General features: G+C 41.6%; 1 protein-coding gene across 1 annotated transcript in view; it reads right to left on the bottom strand.

Moving 5' to 3' along the window:
- Positions 1–6,290: 6,290 nt before the first annotated feature.
- mfn1a (mitofusin 1a) overlaps positions 6,291–22,900 on the bottom strand; it is a 28,559-nt gene continuing 11,949 nt past the window's right edge. The window contains exons 6-18 of the mRNA XM_014139163.2: positions 22,448–22,556; positions 22,016–22,123; positions 19,838–19,991; positions 19,382–19,449; positions 19,154–19,275; positions 18,430–18,556; positions 17,871–17,975; positions 15,447–15,549; positions 14,664–14,890; positions 14,138–14,269; positions 12,968–13,164; positions 6,841–6,975; positions 6,291–6,682 (exon numbers count right to left, since the gene is read on the bottom strand). Of these exons, the coding sequence (XP_013994638.1) occupies positions 6,613–6,682; positions 6,841–6,975; positions 12,968–13,164; positions 14,138–14,269; positions 14,664–14,890; positions 15,447–15,549; positions 17,871–17,975; positions 18,430–18,556; positions 19,154–19,275; positions 19,382–19,449; positions 19,838–19,991; positions 22,016–22,123; positions 22,448–22,556 (1,657 nt within the window). The 3' untranslated portion in view covers positions 6,291–6,612. The remainder of the gene's footprint in view (positions 6,683–6,840; positions 6,976–12,967; positions 13,165–14,137; positions 14,270–14,663; positions 14,891–15,446; positions 15,550–17,870; positions 17,976–18,429; positions 18,557–19,153; positions 19,276–19,381; positions 19,450–19,837; positions 19,992–22,015; positions 22,124–22,447; positions 22,557–22,900) is intronic.

Genomic DNA, 22,900 nt, shown 5'->3' with positions numbered 1-22,900 from the left:
TTAGGCAGCTTACCTTAGTGTTCTTGGGCACAGGGACTGTGGTGGTCTGCTTGAAACATGTTGGTATTACATACTCAGACAGGGAGAGTTTCAAAATGTCAGTGAAGCCACTTGCCAGTTGGTCAGCGCATGTCCTGGTAATCCGTCTGGTCCTGCGGCCTTGTGAATGTTGACCTGTTTAAAGGTCTTACTCACATCGGCTGCGGAGAGCATGATCACACAGTCGTCCAGAACAGCTGACGCTCTCATGCATGTTTTAGTGTTACTTGCCTCGAAGCGAACATATAAGTTATTTAGCTCATCTTGTAGGCTTGTGTCACTGGGCAGCTCTCGGCTGTGCTTCCCTTTGTATTCTGTAATAGTTTGCAAGCCCTGCCACATCCGACAAGCGTCGGAGCCGGTGTAGTACGATTGGATCTTAGTCCTGTATTGATGGTTCGTCAGAGGGCATAGCGGGTTAGAGTCCCGCTCCTTGAAAGTGGCAGCTCTACCATTTAGCTTAGTGCGGATGTTGCCTATAATCTATGGCTTCTGGTTAGGGTATGTGCGTACGGTCACTGTGGGGACGACGTCATCGATGCACTTATTGATGAAGCCAGTGACTGATGTGGTGTACTCCTCAATGCCATCGGAAAAATCCCGGAACATATTCCAGTCTGTGCTAGCAAAACAGTCCTGTAGTTTAGCATCTGCTTCATCTGACCACATTTTTATAGACCGAGTCACTGTTGCATCCTGCTTTAATTTTTGCTTGTAAGCAGGAATCAGGAGGATATAATTATGGTCCAATTTGCCAAATGGAGGGCGAGGGAGAGCTTTGTACACATCTCTGTGTGTGGAGTAAAGGTGGTCTAGAGTTTTTTCGCCCCTCTGGTTGCACATTTAACATTTAGGTAAAACTAATGAAAGTTTCCCTGCATTAAAGTCCCCGGCCACTAGGAGCGCCGCTTCTGGATGAGTGTTTTCATGTTTGCTTATGGCGGTATACAGCTCATTGAGTGCGGTTTTAGCGCCAGCATCGATCTTTGGTGGTATGTAGACAGCTACGAAAAATACAGATAAACTCTCTAGGTAGATAGTGTGGTCTACAGCGTATCATGAGATACTCTACCTCAGGCGAGCAAAACCTTGAGATATCGTGCACCAGCTGTTGTTTAGAAATATGCATAGGACCTCGCCCCGTGTCTTACCAGAGGCTGCTGTTCTATCCTGCCGATAGAGTGTATAACCCGCCAGCTGTATGTTATTAATGTCATCGTTCAGCCACGACTCGGTGAACCATAAGATATTACAGTTTTTAATGTCCCGTGGGTAGAATATACGTGCTTTCAGTTCGTCCCATTTATTTTCCAGCGATTGTACGTTAGTTAACAGTACGGATGGCAAAGGTAGATTAGCCACTCGTCACCTGATCCTCACACCCCCTTTCTCCAGCGAATGACGGGGATGAGGGCCTGTTCGGTTGTTTGGAGTATATCCTTCCCGTCCGACTCATTAAAGAAAAATCTTCGTCCAGTTCAAGGTGAGTAATTGCTGTTCTGATGTCCAGAAGCTCTTTTCGGTCATAAGAGACGGTAGCAGCAACTTTATGTACAAAATAAGTTACAAACAATGCGAAAAAACTAACAAAATAGCACGGTTGGTTAAGAGTCAATAAAACGGCAGCCATCCTCATCCTCTCCGGCGCCAGAGGAGGGCGTTCCGCCATGTAACCAACTGCAGATTGTACTGGATAGTACCATGGAAATGAAATATCAAACACACTTTGCTCTTTACTTTTCAAATTGGCAGGCATTATGCACAATTAATCATGAAAATGATAATGCAATATATTTATTTTAATTTTGTCACAAACAATGCCTACCCATTTCGGATAATAAATTGGAAACGTGATTTTGATTTATCATTTGCCAATTTGAATTTATGTTTTATGAATATCACAAAACTACCATAGTCAGAGAGGATACCATTTGAATCTGATATATTTCTGTTGTGTAGCAGAGCAAGAAAGTAGTCCGTTTACATTTTAAGTAATTTAAGCATACACTTATCTAGAGTGACTTACATTTCGATACATTTGCAATAACATCTGCTAAACACGTGTATGTGACAAATAAAATGTGATTTGATTTGATACACAGCCTCCTTCCCTCATGCTGCTAAACATACCCTCGTAAAACGGACTATCCTACCGATCCTTGACTTTGGCGATGTCATTTACAAAATAGCCTCCAACACTCTACTCAGCAAATTGGATGTAGTCTATCACAGTGCCATCCGTTTTGTCACCAAAGCCCCATATTCTACCCACCACCGCAACCTGTATGCTCTCGTTGGCTGGCCCTCGCTTCATATTCGTCAAACCCACTGGCTCCAGGTCATCTATATGTCTTTGCTAGGTAAAGCCCCACCTTATCTCAGCTCACTGGTCACCATAGCAACACCAACCCGTAGCATGTGCTCCAGCTGGTATATTTCACTTGTCATCCCCAAAGCCAACTCCTCCTTTGGCCGCCTGTCCTTCCAGTTCTCTGCTGCCAATGACTGGAACAAATTGCAAAAATCACTGAAGCTGGAGACTTATCTCCCTCTCTAACTTTAAGCATCAGCTCTCAGAGCAGCTCACAGTTCACTGTACCTGTACACAGCCCATCTGTAAATAGCCCACCCAACTACCTCATCCCTGTATTGTCATTTATTTCTGCTCCTTTGCACCCCAGTATCTCTACTTGCACATTATCATCTGCACATCTATCACTCCAGTCTTAATGCTAAATTGTATTTATTTCGCCACTATGGCCTATTTATTGCCTTACCTCTCTAATCTTACTACATTTGCACACACTGTACAGTATATAGATTTTTCTATTGTGTTATTGACTGTACATTTGTTTATCCCATGTGTAACTCTGTGTTGTTTTTGTCGCACAGCTTTGCTTTATCTTGGCCAGGTTGCAGTTGTAAATGAGAACTTGTTCTCAACTGGCCTACCTGGTTAAATTAAGATTACAAAAAATTGAAGAGCAATTTGGGTAAAGTGCCTTGCTCATGGGCACATCAACAGATTTTTTTCACTTAGTCGGCTCTGAACCAGCAACCTTTCAGTTACTGGCCTAACGCTCTTAACCACTAGGCTACCTGTGTTGGTGTTATATGGGTCATTCCGTCAATGGATACACACCTTTTGGATCCTGTAATTTAGTCAAAGTGCCAATTAAAGTAACAGGTCATTTCAGTAATTTCATCTGAAATCAGCAATAAATTCCCTTGTCACAAGGGGAATGGAATCTTGATTTGGGAGGGGCAATTGAATGCAAGCTTCACAATTTTTTTTATTGCCTATCTATGGGTAACAGGGTTGACTAGTTATGCATGACACGCTCAGTTTTTTCTTTTGAAAATAAATATTTAACTAGGAATATTTTCACCATATTAAAATGAGAGTTCAGTTCACGTAACAGGGTTGACCTTAAAATTAGGGACAAATGTAAATGAACCACTAATTACATTAAATAAATAATAATCTTCAGAAATTACTTTGTCAAAGCAACAAAATAACTAGGGTTTTACAATGATTCTGAAAACGTGTGGTTAAGTGGGTTAAAACCTTAATAGAGGTCGGGAAAATATAATATGGAACAAAAGAAAGTCATATTTATTGAATTTTCCATGTGGTTTATACACATTAAGAACAATGTCCTAATATTGAGATGCACCCCCCCTTTTGCCCTCATAACAGCCTCAATTCATTGGGGCATGGACTCTACAAGGTGTCGAAAGCATTCCACGGGGATGCTGGCCCATGTTGTGTTTCCCCCAGTTGACTGGTTGTCCTTTGGGTGGTGGACCATTCTTCATACACACAGGAAACTGTTGAGCGTGAAAAACCCATGGGTGAATGACACATAGCGGTGCGCCTGGCACCTACTACCAGACTCTGTTCAAAGGTACTTCAATCTTTTGTCTTGCACATTCACCCTCTGAATAGCACACATACACAACCCATGTCTCAATTGTCTCAAGGCTTAAAAATCCTTCTTTAGCCTGTCTCCTCCCCTTCATCTACACTGATTGAGGTCGATTTAACAAGTGACATCAATAAGGGATCATAACTTCCCCTGGTCAGTCTATGTTTATAATGTTTTGTTCACTCAGTGTATTAAAGGGCACTTCATTAAATATAGCAGGCTTTTCAAATTCAACACTGGTGCAAAATTTTTACTTAAAATATTTGAAAAAATATCAGTCACTATATTCATGTAACGACCCATATATTGCCTCCCGTCAAACAATATTTCCTCCTTGGTGTGGCAAATCCTCAACAGGCAAGAAACACAGACCCAAGAAATATCTGGCCAGATTTATTGCACTTAGTAGATATGATGTAACTAAGGCTGTTTATTCATATCTTCACTTGTGTGAAGATGAATAGCACAGTCATGAATAAACAGTGTCTCTCTAATATACCAAATGTAATGTGCAGAGTTGCAGAAAATGCAAGTACAATACATTTGAGTTTACTTGGTACAAAGGTGACAAAACTGGTTGTAGCTTAGCAGCAAAATGAACTGTATACCATATATTTATCCTATTATTTTGCTAAAGTGTGTCAACACTAACATTACTTTTGAGCTGGAAAATAACTGATGTTTGTAGAGCTGAAAAAGAGATGAATTCCAAACTCAGTAGCCTGAACTACAAATACTGTACAATATGAGTGAAAAACTACTACTGACTTAGATCATAGGAAGTCAAAACAGATCCCATCTGTAAAACAAAAGTGTCTTCATGGCAATACTGTATGGCGTGTGCAGAGCCCGTAGTCTAGCGGTAATACCACAGGCTCTAGACACATATACTCCCTCTCCCCACCGCAGACCGAGGTTCATGCTTCACTCTAAGGGCTCGATTCAATCCGTAATGCCAAAGTTCAGTGCTATAGCGCGATTAAAATTGAAAGGAAATTTTCCCGCATTCGCGGAGACTGCATTCATGGTAAGTGCTGCATATGTCGGCTCAATTGGAAATGACCTCATAGCGAACTATAGCGCTGATTGAATCTAGCCCTAAAACATCAAATGAGACCTAAAAAGTCATATTGTTACTCCCATCTCTCTGTCTACCCCTCTGTGATTTCACAACTGTCTAAATAAAATACTGTATGGCACTCTGCCTGTTGTTTAATTGTGTTTTACAGAATCAGCTTGGCCCTGTATACAGTGTGTTCGGAAAGTATTCAAACCACTTGACTTTTTCCACATTTTGTTACGTTACAGCCTTATTCTAAAATGGATTCAATAATTTTTCCCCCCCTCATAAATCTACACACAATACCTCATAATGATAAAGCGAAAACAGGTTTTTAGACATTTTTGCAAATGTATTAAAAATTAAAAGAACCAATCAGACTTTCCTAGAGCTGGCTGACCGGCCAAACTGAGCACTCAGGGAAGAAGGGCCTTGGTCAGGGAGATGACCAAGAACCCGATGGTCGCTCTGAGAGAGCTCCAGAGTTCCTCTGTGAAGATGGCAGAATCTTCCAGAAGGACAACCATCTCTGCAACACTCCACCAATCAGGCCTTTATGGTAGAGTGGCCAGACAGAATCCACTACTCAGTAAAAGGCCCGCTTGGAGTTTGCCAAAAGGCATCTAAAGAACTCTCAGACCATGAGAAACAAGTTTCTCTGGTCTGATGTAACCAAGATTGAACTCTTTGGCCTGAATGCTGTGTGGATATTTTTCAGTGGCAGGGATTAGGAGACTAGTTAGGATTGAGGGAAAGATGAACGGAACAAAGTACAGAGAGATCCTTGATGAAAACCTGCCCCAGAGCGCTCAGGACCTCAGACTAAAGGGAAGGTTCACCTTCCAACATGACAACGACCCTAAGCACACAGCCAAGACAACGCAGGAGTGGCTTCGGGACAAGTCTCTGAATGTCCTTGAGTGTCCCAGTCAGAGTGGCCCAGTCAGTTGAACCCAATCGAACATCTCTGGAGAGACCTAAAAATAGCTGTGCAGCTACGCTCCCCATCCAACCTGACAGAGCTTGAGAGGCTCTGCAGAGAAAAATGGGGGAAACTCCCAAAATACAGGTGTGCCAAGCTTGTAGCGACCTACCCAAGAAGACTCAAGGCTGTAATCGCTGCCAAAGGTGCTACAACAAAGTACTGAGTAAAGGATCTGAGTACCGTGATATTTCAGTTTTTGATTTTTATAAATGTGCAAACATTTCTAAAAACCTGTTTTTGCTTTGTCGTTATGGGGTATTGTGTGTAGATTGATGATGAAATGAAAACAATGTAATATATTTTAGAATAAGGCAGTGACGTAACAAAATGTGGAAAAAGTCAAGGCGTCTGAATACTTTCCGAATGCACTGTACCTGTGTGAGATGTGCCCCATGCGATAACATATGCAATGACACATCCAAATGCTATCCAGCTAAAACATTTGGTTCCTTGGAAGTTGTGGGAATGTCTGTTTTTGGTTTTAAATTGGTTCTTGGAAATTTAGTTGTTTCTGTATAGAATGGTCATGGTACCGCAGACCATTTTAGAACCAGTTCCATTGAAAACATCAATGTAGCTCCTTGTGAGGATCTGTTCACTCAGCACTGATTCTGCAGATACTGGGCAGAGAATGCCTCCAGCTGAGACTCCAGATCTGTGGCTCTGTGTCTGTGGGAAACAGAAGAGATTTATCACTCTGTTATTTTCAAACTTTTCATGTCAGTAGTTTGTATTGAAGTATGTGTGTGTACAATGTGTTCAGAAAGCCCTACTGTCAGACATTAAAAAGCTGAGATGAACAATGCAAGGTACAGTGGCTATTCGACCTGAGAGTCTTGGAGCGTCGCTGGACGTTCTCCAGTCTCTGGATCCTTCCACTCAGTAGTCGAATGTGCCCCTCCAGCTCCACCTCACTCAGGTCAACCCGCTGGCACAGACGGGCAAAGGTCGTTGCCAACTCCCTGCCACAACCAAAAGGTCACGTTAGAGGGCATGAGAGCTGGAGAATAATTACTGTACATGTAACAGTATAGCTTCTGTCTCTGTTCTGGCCCGAGATGGGTGCAAATCAGAGACCCTTATCACCCACAAAGCAACATTCTAACCAATAGCTCTATAAAAAACATGGTCTTGGTTGAACAAGGGTGACACGATCTCTAGGTCAAATAGAGGGTGACATCACTTGGAAGATTGCCACTACTAGTGCACAGCTAATTAGCGAGTGATTCCACATTGAGGCTACATAGGATACACATGACAGTATAACTGTAAAATAACCACAGTTAAAAGCAAAATGAATGCACTGTATACAGCATACTGTAGTAACCCTGCAGTTACAAAAGTATCTGTAATTTTTTTCGACGCAGTAGTGTAACTGCATAGTACTCTACTCACCATACACTAGCGCTGAGCTTTTTGAGGTCAATTTGGTTTCGGTTTGATTATAAATAATCACGGTTTTCGATTTTGTTTATAAAAAATATAAATAAACGCACTATGCATTATGTGGGTTGAATGCTCTAACAACACAGAGAAAAAGTCCCATGATGGTAGTGAATGCCCATTATCACTTATTAACCATCATTTATTCACATGAATTTAATAAAATATTTCAGTTGTGTATATTACATTTGTTTTATTTGATGACTATTATTTCATTTCAAGTCATCGTCTCTTCTCTATAGAGCTGCTGCCTATGCTGTCTGACAAAATCACTATTTTACTAGTTCTTAAAAAGTAAATAAGGCAGACTTTTATGACTGCTGAATACCAACTAGCAATCACTTTGAACATGTATTTTCAGGTAGAAATACCTCGCGAAGCAACTGCTTTCTAACCCTCTCGACTGCGCATTCTTCTGTCTCTTCTCTCCCTCTCTGTGTCTACCCCACACTAACCTAACTTAACAGGTGTAAAAGAAACACACAGACCGGACAAGTAGGTGTGCAATGGATTATGGTCATTGTAGTTAATTACCATGTTTTCTGCGCTAAACTATGTCGAATATTGGCCTGTTGGAAACTACAACTCCCTAATACATCGCACAGTTTGGGCTTGATCTGATTTATCTCTAGAGCAGTGGTCACCAACCAGTCGATGGAGATCTGTAAAAAAACAAACTATAAGACTTGTGTTCGTATTTTATTTATTTGTCTGAAGTTGTTGGTGTTAAGTGCACCCAATTCAACTGCCCTGCGTGTCGGGTAGGCGATGTGTTCCCATTTTGAACCATTTCATATGTCTGAAGGTACCTTCCCGCCGGGCCCGGGGTTAGCAAATCAAGTGGACTATAGGCCTACCACTTGTCAATCGGATGGCTCAGATCTTCTTGTTTGCAGTAACGTAGCAGGTATTAAAAAAAATCTACTGCAAAGTTGATATTGTGAGATTTCAAAGCTTTTAAAACCATGACTAGAGAGAGACTGTCAACAAATACAGCAAAGAGCTGCTGTTTTTATGATTGAGTTCCTGTTTAAGTTTACGCAACACTGTCAACACTTTCTAAAGGGAGAGCGGAGGAACATTGAAAGGCGGACCCTCATTCTGCTGCCCTGTCCCTCTACTGAGAGTCACCATCCGATGCAGGCTCCATCAGCCCAGTAAAATAAAAATAAAAAATTATTACAAATATATGCTCACTCAGCTGTGCCTCACAAGTAATACAACAACTGATCTATTACCGGTGTAATCATATAGCCTACCTCAATTGTTGAAATATCATTTTTTTTAAATGGTCTGAAAACAACCACAAATGCAAGGCAATTCAAGCAAAACAAATATGTGTCTCGTTTCAGGAAACTAGGCGTATGTCGCGCGTCACTACTTCACAGGAGAGGCATTTGAACGTAAACCTTAAAAAAAAATCTAAAACCATTTTTGGCAGAAATGCATTCTGGAACATGTGAACTTTCATGTGCCTTAATAACAAACTTGTATGCCATCTGTAAAAATTGTTAAATTACGAGCCTACTTGGTTGAGCCATGGAAAAAGCCAGGAACCTTCCCACTAGCCATGATTGGCTGAGATAATGGTTTGGCTGGACATGCCGAGAGAGGAGTTCGGATTGGTCTGCCATGTAGCATGCTTCTGTCTATAACATGAGCTGGTCAGTATGTGTAGGTAATCCTTTCTAACTTGGCTTTTTTTGAAAGATATCACATAGTAGAACTGAAAAACTGCTGCTCTCCACTTTCTGGAGGACCGAGATTTGAAATCAGTGGAATGACCGGTGGAATTAGAGTATGATAGCTAAGGAGATGGAGAAAATGTTGTAGTTTGATTGCAAATATGCAGAGGGAGTCGAAAAGGGAACACACAGAAGGCTGTTGTACAAAACACCTGTCTCCGGATTACATCTTCAAACTAAGGGCAATCATGGCATCTGTGACAGAGAGGGAGAAGCGTCCATCCATGTATATGGGTAAGATAGTCTAGCTAGTTACATTTTCAGATATTATACGTTTCTAATTTTGTACTTTATTACATTGAGTAGCAAGCTACCGCGAGGACGTGCTCTATCAACTCTGCGGCTTGAGCATGCTTTTGGTGCACAGTTGATAGCGCGCTGGCCTTCGGGCAAGAAGGTTGAGGGTTCGAAACCTGCTCCCTGCTTGTTTCATTTGAAGTTATGCACAATTATCAGGTTATTATTTGGTTTATAATGCCCATTCATTGTCAGTTAGAGAGACAGTAGTGCATTGGGACCCAAAAGCATAATCAGTGCTCTAACTCCCCCTTGGTCATTAGGGAAAATGTGGTCTATGATAGGACAGGGTTTTTTCACACCTAGCTCGGCTATTAGACTATTCTTTAGTAAAGGGTGAATAGTCTATGTTCAGCTATTAGGCCCCCTCCCCAAATTGCAGCAATTTTTGGTTGCAAGTTGCCCTTTTTTTGTCGAGAGCAAAACCTTTTTATTTTCAATCAAAAATAATTGTTCTGGATGCAAAAACGAGGCTTTAAAGTAAAAAAAAAAAATTGCAATCAAGTATTTTGTAATAGAGCACAAAACTTTATGCATTTTATTCCCCAAAAATATTTTGAGGACAAAAAATGTATTTGAAAATAAAACTCCAATTTAATTTCGCTATCAACCACCCTCCATTTTGGCCATTTTTTGAGTGTCAGTTTGGCTACAACCAATACTGTTCAGCCTTTCTTTCCAACACAAAGGAAGACATAGTGGACACCTATGAAGGACTGTGTGATGATGGCATCTCAGGTAAGCAGCACTGGGCGTTCTTCTGTCCAACTTCTACATAGCTAGTAGTTAGCTCCTACGATTCAGGGACGGTTCATAACATTCTGCTATATTTTATAGATATATACATACATAGAATGATAAATCATGCAATTATTATTCTCAAACTAACCAAAAACATTTATCTACGGATGCCTGTTCTCGCCTTTTTCAGGTGAATTCATCTAACTTTCTTTCATTGCAACTCATAAGCATGCCATGTCCTATTTGTTTCATAGTCGATATATAAGCATATTTTATGACTGTAACAGTTAGCTTTTTTTACAGAAGGATGAAAGAACACAATATGTCTGTCAGGGAATGCTATTCTGATATGTCAGATGAGTTAGACCAGAAAGTCAGGGCCATTAAGGCCAGGATACCCCATGGGGGCTTTAAAATGGTCAAAGGAAGTCTCAGAGCAATGGGCTATCGTGTACAATGGCAAAGAGTTAGGGAGTCTTTGCAGCGTGTAGATGGTGCAGGTATCATTGCCAGAATGATCCAGCTTCGTTGCATTGCTCGGCAAAAATACTCTGTTCCTGCTCCCCTGTCTCTTGTCCACATTGATACAAATCATAAATTGATAGGGTACTAAGTGTCATGCCCTGATCTGTTTCACCTGTTCCTGTGATTGTCTCCACCCCCTCCAGGTGTCGCTTATTTTCCCCAGTGTTTCCTGTCTCTCTGTGCCAGTTCATCTTGTTTAGTCAAGTCAACCAGCGTGTTTTTCCCGTGCTCCTTTTGCTATTTTCTTTTTCTAGTCCTCCCGGTTTTGACCCTTGCCTGTTTCTGGACTCTGTACCCGCTTGACTGACCATTCTGCCTGCCTTGACCACGAGCCTGTCTGCCACTCTGTACCTCCTGGACTCTGATCTGGTTTTGACCTTTTTGCCTGTCCACGACCATTCTCTTGCTTATCCCTTTGGATTATTAAACATTGTAAAACTCCAACCATCTGCCTCCTGTGTCTGCATCTGGGTCTCGCCTTGTGCCTTTATACTAAGATGTATAATGTCTTCATCAAATATAAGAATTGATTTCAACTTTTTATTCTTACTTATTCATAGACAAATTTTCAATGATGTATGAAGTTGGAGTTGCTCTTCATCAACTGGTAATACATAAATAATGAAGCAGGTTAATAGGTTAAACATTTCACTTTTAATTCCAATGCTTTTTTCAAGATACAACATTGTCATCTTGGGCGGTATAGACGAATTTTCAAGGAAGGTAAGTATATTATTTTGTATGCATGTTGCATATTTCCCATCACCTAATGAACAACCACAATACCAGTCTGGTGTTAAGCTTTCTGTGCTGTATTGATGTATCCTGAAAATGACATCTGCTGCTTTAGATTGAACGGTTATATCTCAGTTATTGTTTTCATATCTACAAAAAGATACTTTACTTTCAGAGTGCGAGCTGATCAAGGGGTCAAAAATCTAGATACATTTACATTTTAGTCATTTAGCAGACGCTCTTATCCAGAGCGACTTACAGTAGTGAATGCATACATTTCATACAATATCATACATTTTTTTTCTGTGCTGGCCCCCCGTGGGAATCGAACCCACAACCCTGGCGTTGCAAACACCATGCTCTACCAACTGAGCTACAGGGAAATACAAAACCATTAGGTGCCAACCGTATTTCTACAATAAAACGCAGTTGATTGCAAAAACGTTTTGTTGAGATGAGCCCTAATGAACACAAACATGGCCCATTTAGACATAGTGAGATTCACAAGGGGACAATAAAGGAAAACATACCTTATTTTTTTCTCAACCAAATTTGTATTTGGGATGTATTACCATGTTTTGGAGCACATGCTAGATCTTACATGAACTGTTTCATAAGACGATAGCCTGGTTTGCTGGTTTTCTCAGGAGTCCCTAAAACATTAAACAACACGAATTACAAATTCATACTCATGTCATAACACTAACTAGCTAGCTGGCTAATGTTAGCTAGTCAGCTAATTTGCCAAAATAGCAATTTTTGTAAATTTACTTTATGACAAAAAAAATGCACAAACGTTGGTATCTACATTAACTAACATATTCCTCTCAATTGTACATTTTTTGCTTGACTCATTATAACTACTTACATTTGCTTCCACCGTAATGTTTTGCCAGCCATCTTTGAAGAAAGTCACCAGGCTCGCGTCAAATTCGTCATTGGAACCACACGATATGATTGGTCATATAAAAACCTTGGGACCCAAATACATAATGAGTGCTCTAACTCCCTCTTGCGGTGGTCTGGCACACTGAAGCCATGACGCTGGGTACCTCTATGTCCCGCGGTGTAAGCTCGCAACTTCTAAAGGAGGAACCACTGTATGCAGTGATAATGTTTTGGGCCTATAGCTTACTGCACAAACCTCATTAATACAGTACTGTTTTTAATAGGTTCATGTTGCATAATCGTATGTTTTTTAAGTCATCTAAAAAAGAATTGCGGCTTGCATTTTGACTCAAAGTGATCTCTCAAAAAAGGTTGGTGACCACTGCTCTAGAGAAACTGAGGAATGTGTGCATTGAGCTCACAGAAAAAAAACGGAATGAAATGGAATTCAAATAATTTATAATAATAATTGGTTAATTGCATAACACTACCATACACTCATTTAAATTCAATCGAAAGCCACAAAAGCTAAATTAAATCCTATCCTCTCTCAAACTGTTTCGGTAGAACTGGGACTCACTGGTGAACCTGCTGGCTGCAGCTCCCACTGGTGAAGGGGATGATGGCCCTAAGTCGGTGGATGGCGAGCTCCACAAACTGCTGCTTCAGAGCCCTTTCCCTGGAGGCGTTGGTCCACGTCAGCTTCTCGTACAGGTAGAGCAGGCCATAAAGTGTTGCGGAGAGGGCGATGAGCCTCCAGCCCACTGAGCGCCACACCTGCCGCACAGGGTGGGAGGAGATCACCTGCTTAAGCATTAGCTGTCAGCCATTAGCCATGTAAACATTGCTGTAATAGCAGTGCTAGACTAGCAAGAAAATCAGTGTTAGCATTAGCTTTTACAAACAGTTGTCAGTATTAATAGCATATTAGCAATATAATCATGTGTCAGTGTTTGCTTTACTGTGTCAGTTTTGGCACGCAAGTTATCTGTTATCATTACAAACAAGTAACGGTAGCTAACACTGTTCCATACAGATTTTGCGTACCATGGTATTCAAATGAGGCTGCGATGAAAACAAATGGGACTGTAGTGACTGTGTTGGTATCAAAATCCGGTTCGTAAACTACATTTCTATTCAAGCATTGATTGACATGGTAATAGACCAATAGTATTCGAGAAAATGTGAAAAACCTGACCCCTCTGACGCTATACGATACGCGCTTCTCTCGCAGATTAAAAACAAGAAAGTGAAAGGGATAGGGAAAGGGGGATTCCTAGTCAATGGTCCAACTTGAATGCATTCATTTTTCGCGTCATCACTGCAAGCCATCATGACTCTCAAAAGCCGTGACAGCCGCAGTTTACGTTTGAATATTACTTTAGCATATTCAAATTCGACACAAACCTTTAAATAGGTATGTAATGACACATTATATTAACTCTTTATAGTGTTGCCCAAATCGGGTGAAAAAAGCTGTCCCTTTCACTATTACTCAGTAGCCTTCGCTTCCCCCTCCACAATGTAAAAAAAGACCAGGCGGAGCTCCATTGTCTTCTTCAATCATGTATGGAAGTTTATTAGTTATCGTTAAGCGTTGGTGTGCCAAAAGATAACGGCTAGCAATGCATGTGTTAGCGATGGCCAATACAAGCCCCTTCCAGTTTTATCAGTAGCGGTAGCAAATAGAGTACATTATACAATGAAATACAAACATAATTGGTTTGAATAGAAGAGAACGTGCACATACCACTCCGCCAATGACAAGCACAGTCATGGATGCTCTGGAGGTGAGTGACACTACACCTGTTGCCATTGAAAAGACCATGTGGTCCTGTAGGCTGGTTCCACCATGTGCCTGGAGTGCAGTAGGAGAGGTATTCTGGAGAGAATTTAAGGGCATATGACACTGGTGGCCACCTACATCAATACTCCTCATCGAGAGCTACGGGGTGTACAGGCTTTCATTCCAACCCTGCTAAAACTACTTAGCTGTTCTTCGATACTTTGATTAGCTGAATCAGGTGTTAAGAATAGGGTTGGTGCAAAACCCTGCAGTCCCAGTAGCTCAAGAGGATGGCTTGCCACCCCTGGCATATCACACATTTATCCTACTGTTGTCAAAGTAAACTTTTTTTTAAGCATCTCAGAGTAGGAGTGCTGATCTAGGATGATGTCCATGCCATATTTCTTAAATATGATTTTAAAGGCAAAACTGATCCTATATCAGCACCTCTACTCTGAGAGACGGAATACAGGCCCTGACCATGGCTAACCTGAAACTTCTGGTTCATGGCCGTCAGGGCTCGTTTGGCATTGCTCGGCCCAATGAATCGACTGACAAGGGCAGTCCAGCCGAGAGAGAACTGGAAGTCGATGTTCTCCTGGAAGTCAGCGCAGAGGGTGGCCAGGTTAAGGTCGTAGGTCAGGACAAACTTCCTGCTGGGTAGGTGAATGTGGAGCTGCTCCTGGACAGCAGGGGGCAGCAGTGGCCGAATATTCTCTGAAATACAGAATCATCATCATGGGTCTAACTACACAAAAATAATACATCTATATAAATCAATTACTTCCTAATTCTTGGATTGATATTGTAGCGATCCTCACTAATGAGCCCACGTTACAATTCCCCCAAAGTGGATTAACCCTATTGGAGCAATGTGTAGCAAGTTTGCCTTTCACAGGAGCGATCTGGGTTCTATTGCTGATCCCTCCGTTTGCTATTTTGGTGACAGAGGTTTGGGATGGCGCCAGTGAAGCCATCGCAATGCACGGATGGACGTGCTTCGTAAACCTGAAAGATGGTCCAGCACGGAGACGTATCTTTGTGTTCAGATGGGGCAGTGTAGCAATCCTCACTAATGAGCCCACATTACAATTCCCTCCAACTGGGTTAACCCTAATGTGTACCGTTGTTTGCCTTTCACAGGAGCAACACGGTTCCTATTCCCGCTCCCTCTATTCGCTATAATATAATAATGTTATGCCCATGATCACCAAACTGTTTTGAATTTCAAGAAACACATTCATGGCTCAAGCAAAGTGTGTACTATACCTACCAATCATGTTTTTCTGGCATGACTGCATGTGGCCATTGATCCCAGTGGAACAACGAAAGGCCAAAGATGTACTCATCCTCTCTTCCACATGCATCATAAGCTTCTGCAGGTGAAAACAATGAGTAGAAAGAGATTATGAGACTGCATGTAATGGAGGTGGTTCAGTGAACCACACTCGCGTGATCAGTAACCTTATCGGAGACCTGGATACCTAGGTTAGCTCCCCAAGCTCTGCCCAGGCTTTAGCTCAGCGGGCTAACGGTGTTGTGGTGAGTAGACAACCCGGGTTTAAACCTGGTTGGTCACACACACAACCTATTATTCAAAAGGATGTCAGTGAAGATTTAGTTTACCATCATTATATTTTTTAGACAATCATACACAACCAAGTGCTAATGCCATAAAAAAAACTAGAATTTGAACGACACTGACCAGTACTTTTAAAGTTCATACATCACTGTGTTATCATCCATAGATGTAAACAAAGCTTACATTCACACACACAGTCATACAGACACATACAGTACAGTGCCCTATTGACCCTATGTCTATTGACCCCATCCACCCCCCTCTGACCAGCAGGACTTTAAGAGGCTTTCCTTTCAATCCTGTTTAGCGTGATTCCTCACTCTCCAGCTAGCTGTACTGATCAGATAGGGTACACTGAGACTGTGTGTGTGTGTGTCAGGGTTTCCGTTAGCCAGTAATTGCCGGCTTTTGGCTGATAAAAAAAAATGAAAAGAGATAACTAAAATGCTTGCCGGCCAAATTGACCATGAGCGGGTAAACTGATTGCGAAGAGACGCTGTAGACGCTACTACTAGTCACATCCCAAATCTCACACACACAGACACACGTGACATGACTCAAGTGACCCTGTTACCACGGTAACCTCCAGCCCTTAAAGGAGCAGCTGAACATTTTGTGTCATCTGATATTTTGGGTAAAAGACACACAGACAAAAAAAAAATGAAATTGATTATTAATATACCACATTACTTCTTACTGGTATATTTTTTTATCTACCCACCACAGTTGATGGTGGAACAAAAAGTTAATTTTAGGCCCTGACCGAGATCAAAAAAATTATGCATTTAAATAATTAAGGGAAATATCAGTCAATGTAAATACATTTGACTGTAGTTGCTGCTGGAGTGAATCAAAATCTTTGATGAGCCAAGTCATTCCGCAACAATTGTAAATGCTATCGCGTGTTAAAAACACTTTTGATGGCCACGATTGAAAAGAGCTACTATTTTTATTTCTTTACAGGTAATTGAATCGCACCATTCAAGTGCATAGGCAATAGTAGGTAGGCTATCAGTGCGTCACCCACGACTTTGCAATGTGATCTGGAGGCAGTATGCATTTTGAAAACATATATTTAATTGTTTGAAACCTGAATGCTTTACTTCATATTATGAGGTATGTCTTACCTTGATTTGATTCAAAGTAGCCTAGTCAAAATTGGACCATAGAAACATGGAGGCAATTATTTTATAAAGACTTCCTCATGGCCTCCTGAGTGGCACAGCGGTCTAAGGCACTGCATCGCAGTGCTTGAGGCGTCACTACAGACCTGGGTTCACTCCCAGGCTGTGTCGCAGCCGGCCGTGACCGGGAGACCCATGATGCGGCGCACAATTGACCCAGCGTCGTCCGGGTTAGGGGAGGGTTTGGCTGGCCGGGATTTCCTTGTCCTATCGCGCTCTACCAGCGTTTCTCTCCAGTTCTATAGGTTTTCATATCAACTTTCTTTCATTGTCCAGAAGCCAAAGGCACAATCCTAGTCATATTAGCAACGCATCCTAGTTGTTGCATCTTTAGGTTCCCACTCTTTCACATATGGAACCACTCATATCAGGTTTGCTGTTTAGAATGGTGTTTTCCTGTGAATTGCATTTTTGTCAAATGTTTGAAAATTACGTTTTATTGGCTGCTACATTACAGGAGTTGCATGATCTGTTAAGATGAATTACCATAATCGAAACGTGATCTAAATGTTCTATCATTCTGAGCACTGTGGGTGGACGCTCTAATGGGTTTACACACCCAATGCATACACTGTATAGGTCTGGTAAATTTCTCAAATGGCCGGTAAAATTAAAATCTTCCTGGTCACATTGTCTGGCGCCACATTTTCCTAACGGAAACCCTAGTGTGTGTTTGTGTGCATAGGTCTCTGCGCACATCTGAGTGTTTGCCCATGGGTGTGAAGGTTAAATGTCACGTTTAAAAAACATGACAGTGTAGAAAGGGTGAAATAGTTAAAGGGAAATACAATTTTAATGCCACTTTTTCTGTCCTGAAAAAAGTGTGTTGTTAAGATTAGGCCTTTAGGCTTCGTGTAACAATTAAGATAGAGTTTAACTGTTGATCATGGGTTAATATTGCTAGGATATAGGATCTAGAAGCAGAACTCACTGCTTTGTAGAGCGGCAATGCATGTGGTGTTGGTATAAAATCAACACTGAACTCATCAACCAGCGCTGGGAGACCACGAATCTGCTCCACCATGGCAACGGTCACCTAAACAAAAATGTATAGTAAAAATCATAAACCAACAGATAATTTACTAACCTTAATCTCTCCATTGCCTACACTATTTATATGTGGCTACCAATACACAAAATATCGTTGAACACAAAATCATGAACACAAACTGCTTGTCAGGCCAACTATAGACAAACATATGTGTTGTATGAGAGAGTTGTTCATCTGTTAATCCTAAACCAATCATTTACTCACACATTTACGCACCGCTATCCTTGCATTATTTGGATTTGAGATCTGTGTGCTTAATGAAAATGTTCTCCCATTAACATCAATTAATTATTTAGGTCAAGGGTGAAAGATGTGTACGCTTATCTAAACTCTGAATCAGGCCTATAGTAAATAATAGGCTATTCCCCTTTGTCATTTGGCTTAACAGACAGTCCCTCCCTTTTTATACAACTGTACGTGGGTGAGTGCGAATGTCTACCTTGGCAGCCACCTCATCTGTTATGGTGTTGATCTTCTCTTTGACGTTCTCAGTCAGGCGGTTAAGTTGGCCTCTGACAAACTCTAGACGGTCCTTCTGGTCCTCTCGGTCCTCCAGGGAAAATATCCTGCACGCGGAGAGGTCAAAGGGGAAAGAGCAAAGGTTGTCATAGGTAGGAGCAAATTGGAAAGCTTCTCTCTTTCAAAGCTAAATCCTATGCTGAGATGCACATTTGAGTCAGAGTTTTGCGCAATTCATACAGTACATGGATGTTAGTAGGAAGTTAGTGTGAAAATTGGAGGTTTGGATGTTCAGATCTAGCGTTTGGTCCTTTAAAGGGATACTGCGATATTTAGGTCTTCAATCTATTTATCCATTACTATGAATAGCTTTGTAAGACTATAAATGACCAACCACCCAGTTTTGGAGTAGTTAGAAGGTCTATTCCCCTGCTTTTGAGAGGAGCTGGCTACTGTACTGGGGGACTTACAGCAATTGCGCTAAACTAACGATATGCTAACTTCAATAATCTCCAAACCGCACGCAGAGACATAAAAATGGTATCCATGAGTTCATCGGACTCTGGGTAAGTAGATAAACGGTCTAAATCTTGAAATATCACAGTATCCCTTTAATCTAATGACTAATAATCAATACTGTTTAGGGGCGTATGGCAGTAGCACATTACCAATGCTCCTATAAAAAAACTGGGGGAGAAACTCACTTCCTTTCGGCGGATGCGATATTTATGGCGTCCATGACTGCTTTGATTGCTTCTGTGATCTGCCACGCCCTGCGCGTGTGCTGCTCAAACTTGGTCTTGACCGCAGAGTGCGAGATGAACTCCTGTGCAGTCGTAAATACAGTAAGTTAGTGTGACAATGCCACTCAACGTGAAATTGACAATGATATTACAATGGACCACGACAATCAGTTATGCTTCAGTGCTTGCCTCAAAAGTTCTCTCGAATCTCTGGAACTCCCTCAGTCTCTCGTGGAATCCCTCTGCTAAAGCGCCACCTAGAAAGACCAGCAGAAGTCAAAATAAAAATAATAATGGGGGACCACCAGCACATTAAGTTATAGTTAATGTGGGCATTCATGGATGGCCGGGTAAGGTGAACAGTTCAAAGCTTTACGATAGCAATGATGTTTTCGAGGTGAGACAGTAACAGAGAGATGCCTGTTATAGGGCTGATGGAGGAAAATCTGCCAGGAGTGTGCTGTCAACTTCTTATGAATGTATATGTATTCAAGTAAATTGTTATTTTGCCTTCTAAATTACCATAACCATGTCAATATCGTATAATTATTGTTCCAAAGCCTTATCAGTGAGCCAGCTTAGCCAGTCAGTAAGCATCATGCAACCTCGCCCACCTAGCCTTTGGTCCCTCCTCACCAATCTCACCTGTCTCGGGCATGCCCTGGGCACAGTGCATCCTGGAGCTGAGCACCTCCTTGGCCGACACAAAGAAGATCCGGCCCGGCGCCTCCTCTTGTCTCACCACCCTCAGCTCCTCCACCAGGAAACTCACACAGCGGTCCATGTGCTGCTTACGCACCTGAGGGAGCTCATTATCCATTAGGTTTGAAATTTTGGTCACTCAAAAAGTAGGCAAATTGAATGAAGGGCTCAATGAAGCGCCCATAAGCCCTTTATAAGTGGGATCCATCTTGTTTTTCTCACAGCTAAACTACTGTCATGATGTTGCCCTCTTTGGGTACAGCGAGCACCATCCCCCTCTCCCTCTCTATACCCCTTTCACCAGGCTCTGTAAGAGAGGTCGTAAATTCCTAGAGAAGATCCTGCCTCATGGCCAGACAGTATAGAGAGAGTGAGTTACATAGAGAGAACAAAGGAATTTCTTCCACCTCACAGAACTGGAGAACCGAACAACATTTATGTTCTGGAGAAGGTATAAAAGATCGGTGAATAATCCAGCTACGAACTGGTCCGTTTGGTGTGAACCTGCTTTCATCTGTGAAGAGCACAGGGCGCCAGTGGCGAATTTGACAATCTTGGTGTTCTCTGGCAAATGCCAAACGTCCTGCACGGTGTCGGGCTGTAAGCACAACCCCCACCTGTGGACGTCGGGCCCTCATACCACCCTCATGGAGTCTGTTTCTGACCGTTTGAGCAGACACATGCACATTTGTGGCCTGCTGGAGGTCATTTTGCAGGGCTCTGGCAGTGCTTCTCCTGCTCCTCCTTGCACAAAGGCGGAGGTAGCGGTCCTGCTGCTGGGTTGTTGCCCTCCTACGGCCTCCTCCACGTCTCCTGATGTACTGGCCTGTCTCCTGGTAGCGCCTCCATGCTCTGGACACTACGCTGACAGACACAGCAAACCTTCTTGCCACAGCTCGCATTGATGTGCCATCCTGGATGAGCTGCACTACCTGAGCCACTTGTGTGGGTTGTAGACTCCGTCTCATGCTACCACTAGAGTGAAAGCACCGCCAGCATTCAAAAGTGACCAAAACATCAGCCAGGAAGCATAGGAACTGAGAAGTGGTCTGTGGTCCCCACCTGCAGAACCACTCCTTTATTGGGGGTGTCTTGCAAATTGCCTAAAATTTCCACCTGTTGTCTATTCCATTTGCACAACAGCATGTGAAATTTATTGTCAATTAGTGTTGGTTCCTAAGTGGACAGTTTGATTTCACAGAAGTGTGATTGACTTGGAGTTACATTGTGTTGTTTAAGTGTTCCCTTTATTTTTTGGAGCAGTGTATATATATATTGATTGCAATTGTTCCCGAATGAGTGAGCGTTCATGTGCAAAGGCTTAGCATTTCAATTGTTATAATATTAAACTCTGTAGTGCCTTCTCAGCTGACCCCCACTCCCCTTTTGTCTAACAAGCCGCCATACCGGTTTAGCCCACTAGGGCACATTCTCCTATCATTTCCTTGTAAACATATCTGCTGTTTGTTATGCATTACTGTGAATTACTTAGTTAGTAAATAAATGATTTTAAGACAATTGATGTATGGATGACTCATAGTGAAGACTGGGTTTGTACAGATAACCAACAATTTACGACGTTTGGAATGAGACTAACGTGAGGTAAACAATAATTCATTAATTAGAAGACTAATTGATCAGATATTAAAATATCTGAAAGTTATATTAGGAAAATTATAACTTTGTAATCTGAATATTTTCCTTGGTGCCCCGACTTCCTAGTTAATTACAGTTACATGATTAATCAGGTTAATCGCGTAATAATAATTACAGAGAGTTATTTGATAAATACGTCTTCAGTTTAATGATGCCAAAGACACGACACTACACAAGACATGTAATGTAAGCATAGTGTACACAAAGCGCAAGCGTGGATGACACTGAGCCACTGTGAGCAAGGAGAAATGATACTCCAGCTGAGCAAGCAGCAAGTGAATGAAGCGCTCTTGCGCTGCTTAAGTGTCTATTTCAAGTATTTTACTCCTGCTTTCAGTGTTCTCAACAAGCGGATTGCACTATTGATTGCCTTGTCCTTTTGCTGCTTCTGGTGTAGCATGGCAAAAACAACGGTTATGAAATGCTTGCACTATGCTTGCAGTGTAGTTTCACAGTCAAACTCACTTCATCAATGTACTCGGGCTCCCACGCAGAGGCATCCCAGCGGTTGTGCAGGATAAAAATGTTTGGCTTGGATATTCGCTCGCTCACTTTGTGGAAAAACAGCTTCTCCTTTAAAGAGGAATAGACACATCAAGAAACATATATATAGGAGTAGAGAAGCAATGGAAAGAAAAAATGGTTTTAAATTAACATAAATCCATCATGGGACACACCGCAACATCTAGATACAATATAATAATTGATTATGCTCATAGTGGTGTCCATAGGCGTAATTTCCAGTAGGAATGGGGTGGATTTTGTAAGATAGTATAAAAATGCAGAAAATATATTTGAATGGCAAAAAACATTCTTAAAGTTTTCTGTCAATTAATGGTATTGTACGTTAGTGTTAATGCTAAAGAGTTACAAGAGTGGTTTAGTTTTTTTTCTCACTGTGTTCATCAGTGTGGACTCTGCATTGCCCACCAACACAAAGACGTCAGCATCCAGACAGAACTTGTCGATCCAGCTGTCCAGGTAAGAGGTCACATCAGTCCCTGGGCTGCGTGTGTGCATGCGCATGCATAATGCAACATACAAGTAGAATTGATTGATAAGAGGAAGTAAAATAATACATTTTGAACACATACAAAGTGAGTACATTTTTCATGAAACATAAAATATACAAACACTGCACAGACAAGTCAGGACAACCCAGCGTAACAGAGCCAGTCCAGGTTGTATATTGTACATTTCCTTCAGAAAGTAATCATACCCCTTGACATATTCCACATTTTGTTGTTTTACAGCCTGAATTCGAAATGGATTAATTAAAACATGTTTCTCACCCATATACACACACAATACCTCATAATGACAAAGTGTGAACATGTTTTTCGAAAATGT

Source organism: Salmo salar, chromosome ssa14 (assembly GCF_905237065.1).
Source record: "Salmo salar chromosome ssa14, Ssal_v3.1, whole genome shotgun sequence".
Taxonomy (NCBI): domain Eukaryota; kingdom Metazoa; phylum Chordata; class Actinopteri; order Salmoniformes; family Salmonidae; genus Salmo; species Salmo salar.
This window is presented reverse-complemented; position numbering and strand designations above follow the sequence as displayed.